Genomic DNA, 17540 nt, shown 5'->3' with positions numbered 1-17540 from the left:
CACCAGAACATCCCTTTTTTGACATTCCGGTGGCTAATAGTGTGTCTTCAGGATCGCCCATGGACCCGCTCCCCCTTAGATTTTGGAAGGTGTTTCAGGAGGAACTCTTTCCTCCTCTTCATGCCATGTGCTGCCAATCGCTTAGCACTGCTACAGTTCCCGCGTGTTGGAAACTGGCGGTGGTCTCCCCTCTTTTGAAGAAGGCTACTCTGGACCCGACATGTGTGGCGAACTACCGGCCAATATCGTTGCTTCCATATCCCATTAAGATCCTTTAAAAACTGGTCACAAAACATCTGTCCAGGTTTTTGGAACTCAATCACTGCCTGGATGTGGCGCAGTTTGGTTTTCGGCCAGCTCATGGCACCGAGTCTGCTTTGGTGGTAGTGCTGGATGACCTTCGTTCGCGTGTCGACTCTGGTCGGGCAGCCTTTTTATTGCTGCTCGACATGTCGGCCGCGTTCGATACGGTCAGCCATGGGATACTCATCAGCGGACTAGAGGAAGCCGGGGTGACAGACCTGGCCTGGGATTGGTTGGTCTCCTATTTGCATGAGAGGCACCAGGTAGTGGCTTTGCCACCTTTTAGGTCTGCCCCCAGGATAGTGGGGCAAGGGGTGCCCCAAGGGTCGGCTATAGGCCGTATCCTTTTTAATTTATATCTTCGCCCTCTGGTCAGGCTGATAAAATCATTTGGTATCTCAGTGGTGAATTACGCTGACGATACCCATCTTATCTTTTCCTTTGAAGGCAGGGATGCTGTGTCACAGGAGACTTTTCATCGGTGTATGACAGCCACGGCGGACTGGCTGCGCCTAAATGCCCTCCAGTTTAATAGCGCTAAAACGGAGGTACTACACTGCTCCTTGGACCGCACCCCTCGTCCTCTGCCAGCGGATTTCTGGCCACTTTCTTCCCAGGGCACCGTGGCGGCGGCAGACTCCGCGCGCAATTTGGGTGTCCTGTTTGGACCCAATCTCCAGTTGGATGCCTCTGTCAATAAAACTGTTGCTACCTTTAAAGCATCTTGCATTGTCTTCAAGGCCCTTCATGGTCAGGGGCCTGTACGGGTACAAGAGCTTTTTTCCTGGTACACCCCAGCCAAATCTTTACGGTCCTCATCAGCCTATCTAGTGGCGGTGCCTAGAATCCAAAGGGTGCGAATGGGTGGCCGTTCCTTTGGTCACACTGCAGCCAAACTTTGGAATTCTCTCCCGCTAACATTAAGGAGCATTGACAATCTTGCTTCATTCAAGAAAGGCTTGAAATCCCATCTTTTTCCTAGGGATGTGTAACTCCTTCTGTTCTGTGGGCCAGGTCATTATGAGTCAAAGCGCCAGGATACCCTCTGGGTGATAGTTGCGCTATAAAAGTATGCTTACTACTACTACTACTACTACTCAATGTGCCCCTGGCATATTTATAAGGCCACGTAAATCCACATTACGTGGATTTTCATGGCCTTATAACGATGTTCCCCTTTCACGCAGAAAACTGCATGAAAGGGGCGTTCCATGGTGGTTGCTGGGGGCATTTACAGCAACATCCATGGCTTTTTGACACTGTCCCAGAATTACGAGAAATCGAAAGTCTGAGACAGTGCCAAAAATGCACAGCTCCCCAGGGGAGGCATAAGGGAGGCACAACGAGGAGAAATACCTTTATTTCACCTTGCTCTTCCTCTTTCTATGTGTGCTGCAGAATGCAGCACACATAGAAAGAGGATAAAAAGCCTCAGGTGAAAAGGAACAGGAATGTGCCATATCTGATAGATACAGCAAAACCAAAGGGGATGATGGACGGAGTGTTCAACATTGCAAGCAATCACCCCGAGTCAACTGATCTGGGTTTAATCCTTCATCATTCTTTAGCTCACTTCGCCACCCCAGTTCAGACATGGCCATATACAAATCAGTCTGACCCTGTGCCTCATGGGAACAGTCCAGCCCGAACTGCCAAGGCATGGCTTCCCTGGACCGGAAACAAGCATCCTGGGACCGGTTTCTGGCTAATCAGCCGTCATCAGCCAGGCTAGCTTGAATCCAGTGGCAAAGTGAGCAAGGGACCCACGTTTGGGCATACCATGCCAACTTGGGGCGAATAAAGCAAAACCAAAGGGGATGATGGACGAAGTGTTCAACATTTCAAGTACTCACCCACAGTCAACTGATCTGGGTTTAATCCATCATCATTCTTTAGCTCACTCCGCCACCCCAGTTCAGACATGGCCCTATGCAAATCAGTATGACCCTGTGCCTCATGGGAACAGTCCAGCCCGAACTGCCAAGCTATGGCTTCCCTGGACCGGAAACAAGCATCCTGGGACCGGTTTCTGGCTAATCAGCCGTCATCAGCCAGGCTAGTTTGAACCCAGTGGCAAAGTGAGCAAGGAGCCCACGTCTGGGCATACCCTGCCAACTTGGGGTGAATAAAGCAAAACCAAAGAGGATGATGGACGGAGTGCTCAACATTGAAAGTACTCACCTACAGTCAACTGATCTGGGTTAAATCCATCATCATTCTTTAGCTCACTCTGCCTCCCCAGTTCAGACATGGCCATATGCAAATCAGTCTGACCCTGTACCTCATGGGAACAGTCCAGGCCTGCTGCACTGCCCTACAGCAAAACACAACCACGGTCCATGCAGGTAACATCGGTGGGGAAGTGGGGCCGCGTAGGGGGGATTTCGAGGGACGATGCTGAGGGAAAATTAATTATTTATTTAATTTTCCCTCAGCAACATCATTTGAAATCCCCCATACTCGGCCCACTGCTATTACCTGCAGGGATATCGGCTGGCACAGCACCTATGAATGAGGCTCTGAATGTTTACATATTTGGTCAGTAGCACTGTGTATATACCACAAGTGCCACCTCTTCTTCCTGTAATACTTTTAAGTCTATAAATGTGAATAGTATTCTGAATTACTGCTGGTCCAGTTGGTGGTGATAATATGTAGCAACTACAGAAGGAGCAAAGGTCAATGAAACAACACTGAAAAAGGCAGAACTGGGGGTCAATAGTTCTACATTTGTGAGAAATCACCCTTATCATCCACCCATTTTTGCAGTCTTAACATTACTTTTTGATCTTAGTGAAAGCTGTTTACCTGTTTTGGGATCTTCCTAATGCCTCAGATCAAATACACCTTGGTATTACTTTGGGCATGTCAGAGACTAGTATGGGGCCTGGGCCATTAAACTGAAGTGGGGCCCTTTGTAGGAGTAAAACCTGTTACAAAGTTTAAGTATTTATTTCTTAGGGAAACAGAAAACATGGCAGATCGGCCTCTGGTGCCATATGTTGGAATCAGCTGTGTTACCGGCTCCTCCTTAATAAAGAAGGCATCTTTCAATTTAAAATCAATAAATAAATATGATGCAGCATCAGTGCGGCCCTCAAAAAGCAGGAGGCATGGCGGAAAAAAAACCTTTGCCCTCTTCCCCTCCAGAAGGCCTGCTTTATTGTCTTCATAGAACAAAGAGAAACAAAACTTGTGCTTTTTTTCATTAGATTTTTAAAGATCTACATATCATCACAAGTGATAGCAAAGGATGCTACCTTTTTGCTTTCGGATCAACTACCAGTGCTGTAAGCTAATGGAGAACCTGAAGATGCAGAATAAGTAAACGTCCTTCCAGCTCTCCTTGTCTTTAAAAGGGACATTTTAAACAGCACATGTAAAATTTCATTTTTTTGGAACAATAATGAAATGACAATGAGTGTTTTTTTTACTTGCCTATATCTTTGGTATCGTTTGACGAATCTCGAGTAAGATGTTCCCTAAAGAGTGCCCTGGTGATTCCTGTTGTGCATGGAAAGGTTCAGGGTGATCTGTCAAGTGGGGGCTGAGAAAAGGGGTGTTAAAGAAAGTGAGTTTCCTCATGTCAATTTCCTTAGGAACTTTAGACACTGCTACAGCCCCGTCTGCTGAACGGAATTACACCAATTTTGGAAAGAAGGTAGAGGTTGCTTCAGGGAAGTCCCTTTTTGTGAATAGGTGTAAATTCGTTCAGTAGTTGAGGAGTTATTGAAAGAAATGCCCAGTTGTATACCTAGAGACACAGAGGTTCCGCGGAACCTCCCGATCTCATGCTGCGATCTGATGGGGTGCCAACACTTCAAACCTTGAAGTGTTTGCAGCCATCTTATGACTCGACTTGAACCGAGTCACAGTAAAACCGTTAAAAGAAAGAATAAGGGACAGGGTAGTAATACCCTTAGCCCCTAGGCTAAGCAGGAGTCACACTGGATCCGTGGATCCCACCGAAATGTTTAAAAAAAATGAAGCGTGAGCTCCAGTGCTTCGTTATTAAACAGCCCGCGGGTGGGCTAGGTCCCGTGGCATTTACATAATACATGAATAAATGAGAGGGGGCGCGCAGGCCCCCTCCTCGGGTTTATTGATTACCCAGTGACCGCCACCTCCCTGGGTTTTTATCGTTAAAGAATATGGCCCGGGGGACCACCAACTCCAAGGGGCTAAAATTGTAAATAATGCAGGGGCCGCATGGACCCCCCACTGCCACCTCCCCTAGGTTTAAGTTGCAGCTAATACCAGGTGGTCCATGAAGCCCTCAGGACCACCACCTCCCAGGGGCTTTATTGTTAAAGAATGCTTGGGGGTGCGTGGACCCCCCCACGGCCCTGGGACCGCCACCATGCCAAGGCCGAGCACATAGAGTCAGCTAGCAATAACTCCAGGGTAATCTTCTCTGTTGTTCAGAGCTTTCTGGCTCCTAGGGCGGAGGCAACTAAGCTCCCTACTTCAGATGCCTGGTGCGAAAAACTTTCCAATTTCTTTGTTAATAAGATTTGCGCCACACAGGCAACATTTACAGGTCAGAGCTTGCCTAGGTCGGAAGCTGTGCCCCCTGTTGGGGCGCTAGCTTCTTCATTCATTCTTGAGGCCTTTTCTTCCATTGACTTGCAGGAGTCTCTTAAAATTCTTTAATCCATGAAATCTGGGTCTCCGTCTGAACCTGCACAGCCAGGCTCTTGGCCTCCTTTGCAGAGTCCCTCAACCCAGAGGTCAGTGCACTTATCAATCTCTCCTTTCAAGAGGCGCTTGTCCCAGCAGAGTGAAAACAGGCAAAGAACCTGCCGCTTTAAAAAAACATTGTAAGATCTGTGGGACCCAGGGAGCTACCGCCCTATCTCTCTGCTCCCTTGTGTAGCCAGAATCTGTGCAAAGGCGGTTAACAAACAGCTTACTGATTTTATTGAAGGCTCTAGCTTACTCCATCCTGCACAATCTGGTTTTAGGGCTGCCTACAGCAGTGAGTCCGCTCTAGTTGAAGTCTCCAAAGCTATTTGAGACAGCTTGGACTCTGGTGGAAGTGCAGCCCTAATAATGCTGGACCTTTTGGCAGCAGTCGATACCGTCCCCCATTCGCTGCGTCTGGCCCGGCTGGCGGACATAGGTATCTCAGGTTTGGCATGGAGGTGGTTGAAATCCTTCCTGGCGGGACATTCACAACAGGTCTGGCTCCCGCCATTTTCATCCCCATCTCAATCAGTGACCACAGGAGTGCAGCCGAGGTCTTCCTTGAGTCCCCTGCTCTTTAATATCTACGTCACTCCTCTGGTCCAGTTGGCGGAAGATCGGGGAGCCAAATTATTATTATATCTTTTTTTTAAACCTTTATTGAGAATCGACATTAGTTGTACAACTCAGCTTACTACCTACAACCACTGTCGGGCCGGCATAGCGACATTGTGGGTGAGTAAAATAGGTGTATTAGGGGGGTAGGGGAATACACAGCAAGCCGCCTACAACCCTAACGGGCCAGCCACGTCAGTTGGAGTGTTGGATTGTGAAGGCATATATAGCATTGCAGTTAAAGGTCATAAGTTAAACATTAACAAAGAACTGAGGCATCTACAAGGAACCAGTTCCACCTCTGAATCATTATGAGAAAAAAATATGACCACATTTTAGGGGTAAGTTGTGGCCTTTGGATAAAAGGAGGCTGTGACCCATACCACTCCGTATCTACCAATGAGCAAGAAGTGCGTGACTTAAGGGGGAGGGCATCGTCAGAGCGCAGATGGTGCAGCTCCTGAGGCGTCCGCGGTGTCGTCTGTCGCGTGTTCCAATAAATAAGTTTGCAGCGGGCTCCAAATGTCTCTTGGGCGCGACGATGGGGGTTAAAGTTCTGCATAGATATGTAGCTGCTCTTGGCAATATGTAAGATCCCAGAGACAGTCCTTAAATTTGGGCGCCCTCCCTCTTCCCCATTTGCAGGCAATTTTCCTTTTAGCGAGTAGGAGCGCTATGGAGGTGTGTTTACGCACTTTTGCGGCAATGGGTTCAGTGTAGCCTAACAAGGTAGTAAAGGGGTCCGTGGGGACGTGCAGGCCTGTCATGAGATCTAGGGCAGCTAGTACTTCTGTCCAATAGCGTTGTATAGGTGGGCAGTCCCAGGCTAAGTGTCTAAAATCAGCCCCATCCTGTCCGCAGCAATCGCATCGGTCGTTGTCGCGCAGCTTTAACTTATACATTCGCGCAGGTGTGTAGTATAAACGATGTATGTATTTGTAGTGTATGATTCGGAATCTGCTACTAGCGGAAATTTCTCCAGTTTGTGTATAACAATATGCCCACTGTTCATCAGTGATGGAGTGGCCTAGTTCCTCCTCCAACCTGCTCTGGGCCGCTGGTGGTTCATATTCTCTGTTCTTCTGTACAATTCGGTATAATTTCGAGAGGATGTGTGCGGGGGCTTCTTGTTGTAGCAGAGCATGTAGCGGGGGCATCGCAGGAGGTTCCAGGGGGAAGTGGATGTGGCAGCTTTAATGTCCTGTCGGAGTCTAATATAGTAAAAGTGTTCTAAGTGAGTGGGGGTGATATGTTTAAAAAATTCATCACTGGTACTAAACTTTCCCATGGTATACAGGTTCCCCCAGGTGTCTAGAGATAGCTTGCGGAGGAGATGGCAACATCCACCCTCCTGTGTGACTGGGAGATCCTGCCGCCCGAAAAGGGGCTGGAGAGGAGAGTATAGTAGTGTGCAGTGAGATAATTTGGCAAGGTCGTTCCACGCGCTGACAGTACATTGCACGGTCGTAGATGCAGTGTGTCTGGGGACCGCGGGAACGTTAAGATAGGCTGTGCTAGGGACGAGGTGCATGTAGCCATTTTCTATCGCCAGATGAGGCATGAAAGGGGGGGTTTAATCCAGTATGCAGCATAGTGTGCTTGTGCACAGCTAAAATATAGTTCAATGTCTGGTATCGAGAACCCGCTCGCGTTAAAGGGGCGTGTAAGTACGTCCCATTTAAGCCTAGCTTGTTTTCCTCCCCATAGCAGTCAAATAAGTTGAGTCTTAATGGCAGAGAAAAAATGATGGCTGGGAGCATATGGAATGTTAACAAATAAGTATAGTAGTTTGGGCAGGATTACCATTTTGATTAATGCTGCTCTCCCACCCATGGAAATGGGTAATGCTATCCAGCCTGTAATTTTATCAGTGATGGAGTCCATGACGCGCCCGTAGTTGGCGGTCATGAGTTCATCGCGAGTGCGAGACACCATGATGCCCAAGTAGGTGAGAGTGTCATCACACCATTTGAGGGGAAAATCAGGGGTAAATCTCGAGGTGGAGTCAGTGAGAGGGTATATCTGGGATTTGGTCCAGTTGATACTGACCCCTGAGAGTTGCCCAAATAGAATAAATAAGCGTAATATGGGATCTAGACTGACATCAGGGTGGCGCAGGTATAGAGTGATCTCATCTGCGTATAGAGATATTAGGATCTGCCGTTCAGGGTAGATGATGGTATGGTCACGATAGTGTTGCCTGATTTTTGCAGTGAGGGGTTCAATGACCAGAGCAAATAAGAAAGGGGAGAGGGGACACCCCTGTCTGGTACCTCTCGCCAGTGAGAAAGAGGAGGAGCGCAGGCCATTTACCATAGCAGTGGCTCGAACCCCAGTGTATAATAAATAGATCCATGCTAGAAATGGAGGGGGAAACCCATACACACCAAGACAAAGGAAAGATAGTCCCATTCCAGGGAATCCAATGCCTTAGTGGCATCGAGAAATATGGCAGCCGCGTTTTCCTTAGGGTCTATATCATGGAGCAGGGCGAATAGTGTTCTCAGGTTATGAGCTGTGCTTCTAGTCGGGACAAATCCCGATTGGTCCGGAAAGACTAGCACCGGCATCAGGGGGCTGATGCGATTAGCAATTAGTTTGGCAAGGATTTTAGCAACCACATTTATAAGTGAGAGGGGCCTGTACGAATCTAGGTGCGTGGGCGATTTGCCAGATTTGGTAAAGAAATGATAAGAGCTTCTCGCATTGTGCCTGGTAGAATGCGGCTCTCACGGGCCTCCTCAAGCACGTGTCTCAGCACCGGAATAATGAGGTGTTTATATAATTTATAAAATTCAGCCAGCAGGCCGTCCGGCCCCGGAGCCTTACCAGACTGCAATTGCATAATAGCGAAGACAATCTCATCATCCTCATGGTGGGCTAGTAGGAAGTCTCTTTGGCCATGCCCCAGCCAGGCTATGGCGGTGTCCTCAAAGAATGATTCAAAGTCTTCTGTAGTGTGCCGATGAATAGAGTACAACCTCTTATAAAATTGCTTAAATGCGGCTAGTATGTCCGAGGAGTTCCTGTGTGTCAGGCCATCCTCGTCTTCAATTTCTAACACAGTATTGTTATGACGTGGAGAACGGATCGTGGAGGCCAGTGCTCTCCCTGGCCTCTTACCTTCCCCGTATTGCCGAGCTTTGTGGTATTTACCCCTGAATTTACACTCCCGCTCTGCAGTTTCTTGGTAGTCATCAAGCAGCGTGCGTAGGTGTACCTGTAATGTGGGGGAGGGTGTTGACTGTAGATCGGACTCAGTTTGTTTGATTTTGACCTCTAAGTCGTGTAGCGTATTTCGGATATCTCTCAACACCCCGCCGCCTTTCGCCAGGCATATACCCCGTATGGTGACTTTAAAAGCCTCCCATATGGTAGAGTATAGAGGAACGGATCCGACATTACGAAGGAAGAAATCCAATATTTCCTGTTCCACTTCGTTTTTGAAAAGAGGATCTAAAAGGGACTGTGGATTGAAGTGCCAAGCTAAATATGGAGGCTCCTCATGAGGCGGGGTGAGAGTCAGTAATACAGGAGAGTGATCCGAGTATGTGCGTGGTAAATAAGAGGTATGTGATGCCCAAGTTGCCAACCCCCTATCGACTAGCCAGTAATCAATGCGCGACCATGAAGCATGAACAGAAGAGTAACAGGATCCCTGACGTGGAGACGGGTAGTGAGTTCTCCAAGGGTCCGCAAGGCCGAATTCCTCTACAATGTCCCTGAGGGCACGCTGTGCAGCTGTGTAATGGTGTGGTTGTGGGTGTGACCTATCTATGCTAGGGTGAATTGTGACATTAAAGTCTCCCCCCCATATCAGGTGAGTAGTGTCTATATCTCGTATCTTACCCCACGTCACCCTAAAAAAACTCTGGGTCGTCCGAATTTGGTCCATAGCATGATACCATTGTGATGGAACGTGCTGCTAGCCTTCCCCACAGTATATGGTATCTCCCTTGCGGGTCAGCATAGGATCCTATAGGAGTGTAAGGGCAGGAGCGTTTTACCAACACAGAGGTGCCCCGGGCATAAGACGAGTAGCAGGAGAAGCCCCTGTGGCTAGCCCAGCGGGCGGCAAAAGTAGGAGGTGAATTAGGAGGTAAGTGTGTTTCCTGCAGCATGGCGCAGTGGATATTGTGGCGATCCAGGTAGGCAAGGATATGACGACGTTTCCGGGAATCTCCTAAGCCACGCACATTCCATGATAGAAAGTTATACTTGAGCGTCTTAGGATGGGCCTCGGTCATGTTTGTAATAGAGAAGACCGGAATAGGCCGTGGTGCGTGCGATTGTGTGGAAATTCAACAAGTGGTGGAGCTGTACGATGCCATAATAAAAGAGTATATAAAAAACCAGTCCCCACCCCCTCCCCCTCCCACAACAGCATCCTCAACCTGCTGTGCAGCGACCCTCCCCATCCCAACAACCCCTCAAGACCCAGTTCCAACAAGGGACATTGAAGAACATTGCAACCACGTTGCACATAGTCTCGTGTTAGGGTTCACCTGGTGGGTGGCGTCTAAAGGGCAAACCAGGTGCTCCTCGCGGTTGCGAGGGTGTTCGGGCATAGAATCTGAGGTCCAGCAGACAGTGGAAGTGGAATGACCCGGAATCCGGAACATGCCTTACCCAACATTAGTATTCACAAGGCTATGGGACAATGCTGACATGAAGGGCCGGGTCCGGACTGTGACAAATTGACACTGAGTCGAGGCTCATGCATTTAGGTTTCTTGTCCCGGGCTTCTATAGTGATGAGGACTGTAGCTTCTTGGAAAGGGAGGCGTGCTCATCCACTGTAGCGGAAGTGCGGCCACGACACCGCAACTTAGAGTCCAACGTCCTGTTTAGAGTGTGCGAGCAGCCAAGTCGGGGGCCCAATATCATGTCACGGGTAGGCCAATTACTCATTGTCCGAAGCGCCGCCGTCAGCTGCTTCTTGTCTCATAGGGGACTTTTGTCCGCCGGATGATCAGGGAGGATTTTGATAAAGTCTTGGGCGTGTTGCAGGTTCGTGAAGAAGTGTTGTCTCCCTTGAGCAGTGACTTTTAGTCGAGCTGGGAACAGCATAGCGTAGGGGAGACTGAGTTGCTGGAGCTTCTTTTTAACTTGGAGAAACTTGTGCCTCTGATCCTGTACAGCCATGGTGAAATCCGGATATATGGATATTTCTTTCCCTTCATGAGAGAGGCGGCCTTTCTCCCTGGAGAGGCAGAGGGCAGTGTCTCTGTCACGATAGTTTAGCATCTTAGCTATTATGGGACGAGGAGGAGTCCCAGGGAAAGGGAGGCTCGCCAGCGACCGATGTGCTCTCTCGACTACGAAGACCGTCGAGAATGCTTCCCTTCCGAATAAAGTTATAAGCAATCGCTCTACATACTCCTCCATTCGTCCGGTGGCAGTGGATTCTGGTATCCCCAAAATGCGGAGGTTGTTTCTCCTTGAGCGCGATTCCAATTCCTCATTTTTGGCGGCTATCACCTTCAGCACCCTATCCATTTCAAGTGTGCGGGTATTGGAAGCATTAGTCGAGTCCTCCAGGTCGGAAATGTACCTCTCTGCCTCCGTCAAACGATCATCGTGCTTTTCAACCCTATGTGTTAATCCCTCCATCCTGGCCGACATAGAGTCAATTTTAGATTCAATAGAGGTCAAGCTGGATTGCATCGCAAGTAGTAGATCCTTTAAATCAGCAGTTGAGGGAGTCGGAGTGTCGGCCTGTTCCTCGTCCGAGCCCATCTGGGACCGGGGGGTCTTTCTAGTGTCAAAGGTGAGCTTCAGCTGCCTGCCGTCTGGTTTCCCATCATACACCAGCGGGGAGGGAGGGTACACCGGCTAGTGGGAGATCGGAGGGGTCCGAGTTTCCTCCTTTTGATTAAATTCTGCAGGCGAAGGATGAGTGAACGCCCTCGCGTGCGGTTGCCGTCTAGTTGAAGGTATGTCTAGCTTCCCGTTTTCCTCGGCGCAGTCCTCATATATGTGCCCCTCTAGGTGCTCTGCATCAGACTTGGTTGGTGAAGTCTATGAGTGGGCGCAATGTTATCGAGGCCAAGTCGTGGGTGTTTATGCCGCCCCTGAAGCGAGCAGAGTCTCAGCAGGCCTCAATGTGTCCCATCATTTCTGGGTAATACCACCACATCCGGGGTGCAGTTGTGTGGCAGGGACATAAAGGTGGCGCGAAATTGCGTGAGCGGGATGGCCGTAGGAGCAGGTGCTTCAGGCTAGGGGCCAGGCAGTGTAGCCGATGTTATATAGTTAGTGGGCTGTATCTCTAAGCCCGGCCTCCTCTCCGTAGCAGCGCTGTAGAGTAGATGCCGCCGCCCCCGCCCGTGAAGCGCTCAAGGGTGCGTGGGATCAGCGAGTCGTGTAGGGCGGCCGGGCAACCTCAACACATCAGGGCCACAGTCGCAAGAAGTCGCCCCCCCGGAGGCTGCTACCGTCAAGCACCGCAAGGGGTCATTTGGGCACAGAAGCGGACTTTCTCTCCCCGAAATTTGGTGAGCTGGACCCAGCATCACGGTGTCTGTTTCAAGCCTTCCCCGACTCCCACGCTGCCCCCCGCTAGCAGCGCGGTCTCTGCCGCAGCGGGCGATCAGGAGTTCAGCAAATACAGCGGCCGGCAGCAGGGGACAGCAGTTCACGGGGAGGAGGCTCCGTACAATGGGACTCCGCAGCCCGGATCCCGCCCGTCTCTCACCTCTTTCACCATGGCCGGCTCACCAGGTCAGCACTCCTCCCATGGAGTGTCTAGGGGCGCCTCTTCCTCCGCGGCCCCCACGCAGCCTCTCCTCTCCGCTGCGCGCCTCCCACGGCAGCCAGGCACTGATCACAGCTGTTTTTCAGTGGCTCTCTGCCGCTCAGCTCAAATGCAACCAGGATAAGTTGGAAATCCTTCTTTATGGGAATTCCCCTCCCCAGTTCAGAGAATGTCTTTGGCCATCTGACTATCCTCTGCCATCCTCCTCGGGCCAACCAGTGGTTGTTTGGTTTGACGACCAGTTGTCCTTCTCGACCCAAATTAAAAAACTGGCCGGGGGCTGATTTGGGATACTAAAGTACCTTGAAAAATTCCTTCGGCTGCTTCCCAGGGCAGTGAAGTAAACAGTAGCCCGGGCACTGATCCTGTCCCGCATTGACTATGCCAATGCATTGTACATTGGCCTCCCCGACTACACGCTCAAAAAATTGCAGGTGGTCCAGAATGTGGCAGATAGGCTTGTGTTTAACATTCCTATCAGAAACAGTGTCAAAGTACTGTGCAGGGAGGCCCCCTCACTTTTCGTTACACCAGTGGTGTCAGGCTACATCTGCGTATGCTGTACTGGTTGCCTGTCATCAAACGTGTAAAGTTCAAGGCCTTGGTTATGGCGCAGCATTCACTTCATATCTTAGGAAGCACTTTGCATTTTACACGCCCGCCAGACACTTGAGGTCAGCATCCCAGCTTCTGGGCACAGATACCCCGTGTGCGCCTTCAAAGAATGGGGGGCAGGTCTTTTGCCTTTAGGGCAGCTACAGTCTGGAACTGCCTGCCTTATTCTTCGCATAGCATTCAGGATCTGGGGCACTTTAAGAAACAGCTCAAAACTTTCCTGTTCTGATCAGTTTTTATTCACAGCACCTCAGGTCTCGCGCCGGGACACTCCTTGGAGTATCTGTGTGCATTATAAACTTCAGTTACATAACATAACATTTTAGATGTCATCAGTGATGTCACTAACCATGTTATCAGTGATGTTATATGTGAGGTCATAAGCAGTGCATTGCGAGGGCTGAAGTTATACTTAGGTCAGGTACCTATAAGTTTTAAATTGTACTGGTTTTGTACAAGTGAAATCTGAGCCTAACTATAAAGTCCCTGTAACCGAATGTCTAAGGTTTTTTCAATTCTATCGCCTAACTATAACGTCCCTGTAACCTTGTTTTTCTACAATGATATATATATATATATATATATATATATATATGTTCCATACAACAAGCTAATTCGAAAAAGCTGTTTGAGCTCAATTCAATGGTAGTTCCCAAATAATTGGGATGATAAATACTGTAGAATGCTACATTTATCTGTAAAGAAGAGATATTCTGGAGTTATGACTATTTCTATGATAAAGAGTAGGGTGAAGGAAGCAATAGGCCTTGTTTCTTATCACAAACCGGATCTCTAATCACAGTTCAGTTGGTTTCAATGATGAGTAGCCAACTCCTTGGATCTCACATTCATGTCCTTCCATTGATTTCTTCTGTCTTTTTTTGTTCTAGTGCCAGGATTACAGAGAAGAAACCCTAACAGGAGACCTTTGTGACGACCTTTGTGTGGCTGAAAATTTGGTGTACAAGCATTGCCTTTACTATGAAAAAGGCAAGAAGGTCATCCAGCTTGACTGGCAGGGACGTCCCGTGATCCTGAAGTCAAAGAAGGACATCTTCTCCAGCTACCAGAGCCTCAGTGTGCTTGAGGAAGCAGATGCCCAGGACCTTCCTGAAACAGAACTTCTCCTTTTGGTGGCACTGGAGGTTAAAAATGTTCTTGGACTGGATTTATCCAATAGTACAAGTATACCCTTTTGGAGCAGAAGGAAGAAAAGCCCACAATGGAAAGCGCAGGTGGCCAGCATGTGGTCTCTACTCCAACAGGAGGAATATGTTTACTTCAGTCTCTTGCAAGACTTCAGCAAGCATGTCTTGCAGGTGATCGGTACCTGTGGCCATTTCTATGCAGTAGAGTATCTTGACAGTGGACAAGCATGGCACCCTACAATGTTTCCCCTAAAAGATCTGAGCAAGTCCCTGTTCACGAGTGGCAAACGCAGAGTGGAAGCAATCAATGTAATTGCACTCAGTTTCCTAGATATGGTGACACAGTTTGACAATGACTTCACTCACCGTCTTCACCTCTGTGATATCAAACCAGAAAATTTTGCAATAAGGAAGGACCTTACAGTAAGTTTACTTGGTGCAAGTGGAGAAACTGGAAAAATGTGCATTTGCACTCTCTCTTCTTATGTGGGGTAATGTTTGTTTCCCAAGTCACGAGCAATCCGTCTTGCACAACACATTTGAGATCTGTTAGAATGTACCAGCAGATGAATTGGTGAAAGAGAGAATGCATGAAAAAAATGTCCCCCTTGAGGTAAGAAAGCAACAAATCTGAAAATGTATATCATACTTTTCTACACTATTAGCAGCTTTTGAAATGACGATATTGTTACTAGTAGCCCACCAAGCATCTGACTCCTGAACCACTGGGAGCCCACAGGAACATTAAGGAGTACATATGGAAAAATGAGCCCTGAATGCGTTCATTCCCAGGGTCAAAACATCCTCAGCCCCTCCACTTCAGGCCTTGGCCCCCGACCTGCTCATACTTTTAACCCTGATACACTCACTGTCTCCGACTCCCCCACTCCCTCGAATCCTCTATCCGCATCCTCTTGACACTGGGCACATCATGTCCTCTGCTCTGCACAGGTCAGACTCAACACAGCATGCCCTCTTCCATTCTTTAACCGCATCGCTGCGGCGGCTTTTCCCGCTGTGCGCGGCGATTTTAAAAACCCCGCGGTTCATGACGAGCTCAGCTCGTCATGAGCGCACGGCAGGTAACGCTCATGACGAGCTGAGCTCGTCATCAGCCTGGAGAAGCGAGGCTCAGTGGTTAGAGGCAGCAGACCCGGAAGCTGAGATCGGCCGTGGACCAGGGTTCGATTCCCCGCCTCGGCGGGTCTCGAGCTCAAAAATTCCACAGACTCGACAATTCTCGCTCCGGTGCCTACTCGACTCACGGGGTCACACTCTGCGACTCTGGGCAATAGCTTGCTTAATCTCCACTATGGCCCCTCGCAGCGGGATGCCTGGCTTTCACCTTGTGGATACCCTGCCGGGGTATCTCACAGGGGAATACCAGGACGGGTTCCCTATGCAAGCGCCTTGATGCCTTCGGGTGATACGTGCGCTATATAAGTCGCAATACATACATACATTATCTTACATATTTTTATTGATTCCTTATTTGCACTGTTGCCTTTTTAGGTTTTTCGTGTTCATTTTGTTTTCTATTTTTGCACAGATTTTAGAAAATAGGCACTGGATATTTTTTTAACAATCTTAGCTCTTGTAATCCTGCTCCTGATCTTTCAGAAAGAAGATTCCCTTGCAATATTGTAAAGGCAATCTCGGGGCTTGGGAATAAGCGAGCCTCTCTGGCTATTAGCTGGGTGGAAGAAGAACATCTCCGTACTTGAGTGGACTAGACACACATCATGTTTTGTGCTTTGGAGAGACACAATTACGGAAAGTATAAAAATGGCTGTGAGGTGTGAATAGCAATGTGTACGTACGTGTACGGTATAAGGTCAATGAGTGGTAGGAAAGGGAGCTGGATTGTTGACGGTTAATGCATTGTGATGTAGAGTACTCTAAAGAGGTGGGTATTCAACTCTTTCCTAAATTGGAGCAGCACTACGGAAGTCCTGATTGGTATAAGGATGATGTTTCAGATCTGTGTAAATACATAGAAAACGTCTGCTGTCTTGGTTTTTCTTTATTAAACTTATAAGTCTGCAGTTTTGTGGTGTCCTGCCTGTGGGTGTGCTGCGAACCACTGGAGGTGGTCAGCCTGTCTGCAAGATAAGTGGGGATGCTGGTTGTGATGGCTTTATAAAAGATGCAGCTGGTTCTGAAGATTGTGTGGGCTGGCAAGGAGAGCCAATGGGGTTCCATCAGGATGTGGTTGGTCATATTTCTTCAGCCTCTGGATGAGATGTGCTGCGGCATGTAGGATGCCCCGAATAGGTGCCAGTGTGGAATCCATTAGGCCATGGAGCAGGGTGTTATCACAATCCAGTTGCAAGAGTGCGCAGGCAAGTTACCACCATCAAGATGCAAGAACATACAGAGTGCAAGAAGCACTGCTGCTGATTGCCAGTTTCTTTGAGCAGCTGGGGGTTATAGGCTTCTTGAAGCTCTGTGCATTCTCTGCCTTTGAATCTTAACTGAAATGTAGGAGTTGGCTATATGCAGACAGCCATAGAGGCTTCGGCTGGATCTTAATGTTGCAAGGTAATAGAAAAAAGCAAGGAGCCTACTGGCTACATGTAGTGGCAAAGCAAGGAAACCAACATGTGAACAAAGAGTTGGGATATTTAAAGGTCTCACTATCAACATAAAAAACTCAGTACATTTGTAAAATGGAGTCAGGTGCCCACCAATACATGCCCTTGAAATGTATACATATTTCTAACAAAGGCACTTGTAATTCATCATAGATGTAAAAACAACAAGGCAAAGCAAACAAACCAACAAAATTGGTAACAGGAGAGACACTATACCTAGAATTACATGCTCTTTCTATAGATGTACAATGATTCCAAGTGGTTCTTATTTCCCAGTTCATTTAGAGTTTAGGTTTAGCTTGCAACTAGGCCTGATCATTTAATGTAGGTATATGCCTGCACACTGACAGTTTAAGACATTAAACTATATCTGAACCTTAACTGCAGTAAAATGGGCTGGAATTAGCAAGAAAAATAAGCCACTTTTAAGCCACATTCCAAGGTCGATGAATGTTTGAGCACTCAGTTCAGGGTCTTTGTCCCCATTTCCAGTGTTTTCAGCTTGTGTTTGTCCGTCCCAGACACCATCTCCGTTCCTTTGTATCTGTATCTCCATGATGCTTGGCCATGTATCTTTGCCCCAGTGCCTTAATCTGTGCCGCCAACCTCCTATTTCAGTATGTTTCTTCCCAAGGCTCTGCCTGTATGTCTCTAAGTTACACTGCTTGTGTCTCCCTTCTCTCCTATGGTGTGTTCCTTCCTCACAGCTTGTATCGGTGTTTCATATTCAATATCAATGTTTCTCCCCACCCCAACATTTACGTCTCCCTTCTCCAGTGTCATTGTTTTTAATTAACTAATCAAGAGGGTAGAGACATGGGAC

The 17540-nt window shown here is 48.3% G+C and overlaps 1 protein-coding gene across 1 annotated transcript in view; it reads left to right on the top strand.

Moving 5' to 3' along the window:
• Positions 1 to 17540, top strand: part of DIPK1C (divergent protein kinase domain 1C) — a 402368-nt gene that overhangs the window by 221889 nt on the left and 162939 nt on the right. Inside the window, exon 2 of the mRNA XM_078687817.1 lies at positions 13866 to 14546. Coding sequence (XP_078543943.1) covers positions 13866 to 14546 — 681 coding nt within the window. The remainder of the gene's footprint in view (positions 1 to 13865; positions 14547 to 17540) is intronic.

This window comes from Lissotriton helveticus, chromosome 4_1 (assembly GCF_964261635.1).
Source record: "Lissotriton helveticus chromosome 4_1, aLisHel1.1, whole genome shotgun sequence".
Taxonomy (NCBI): Eukaryota; Metazoa; Chordata; class Amphibia; order Caudata; family Salamandridae; genus Lissotriton; species Lissotriton helveticus.
This window is presented reverse-complemented; position numbering and strand designations above follow the sequence as displayed.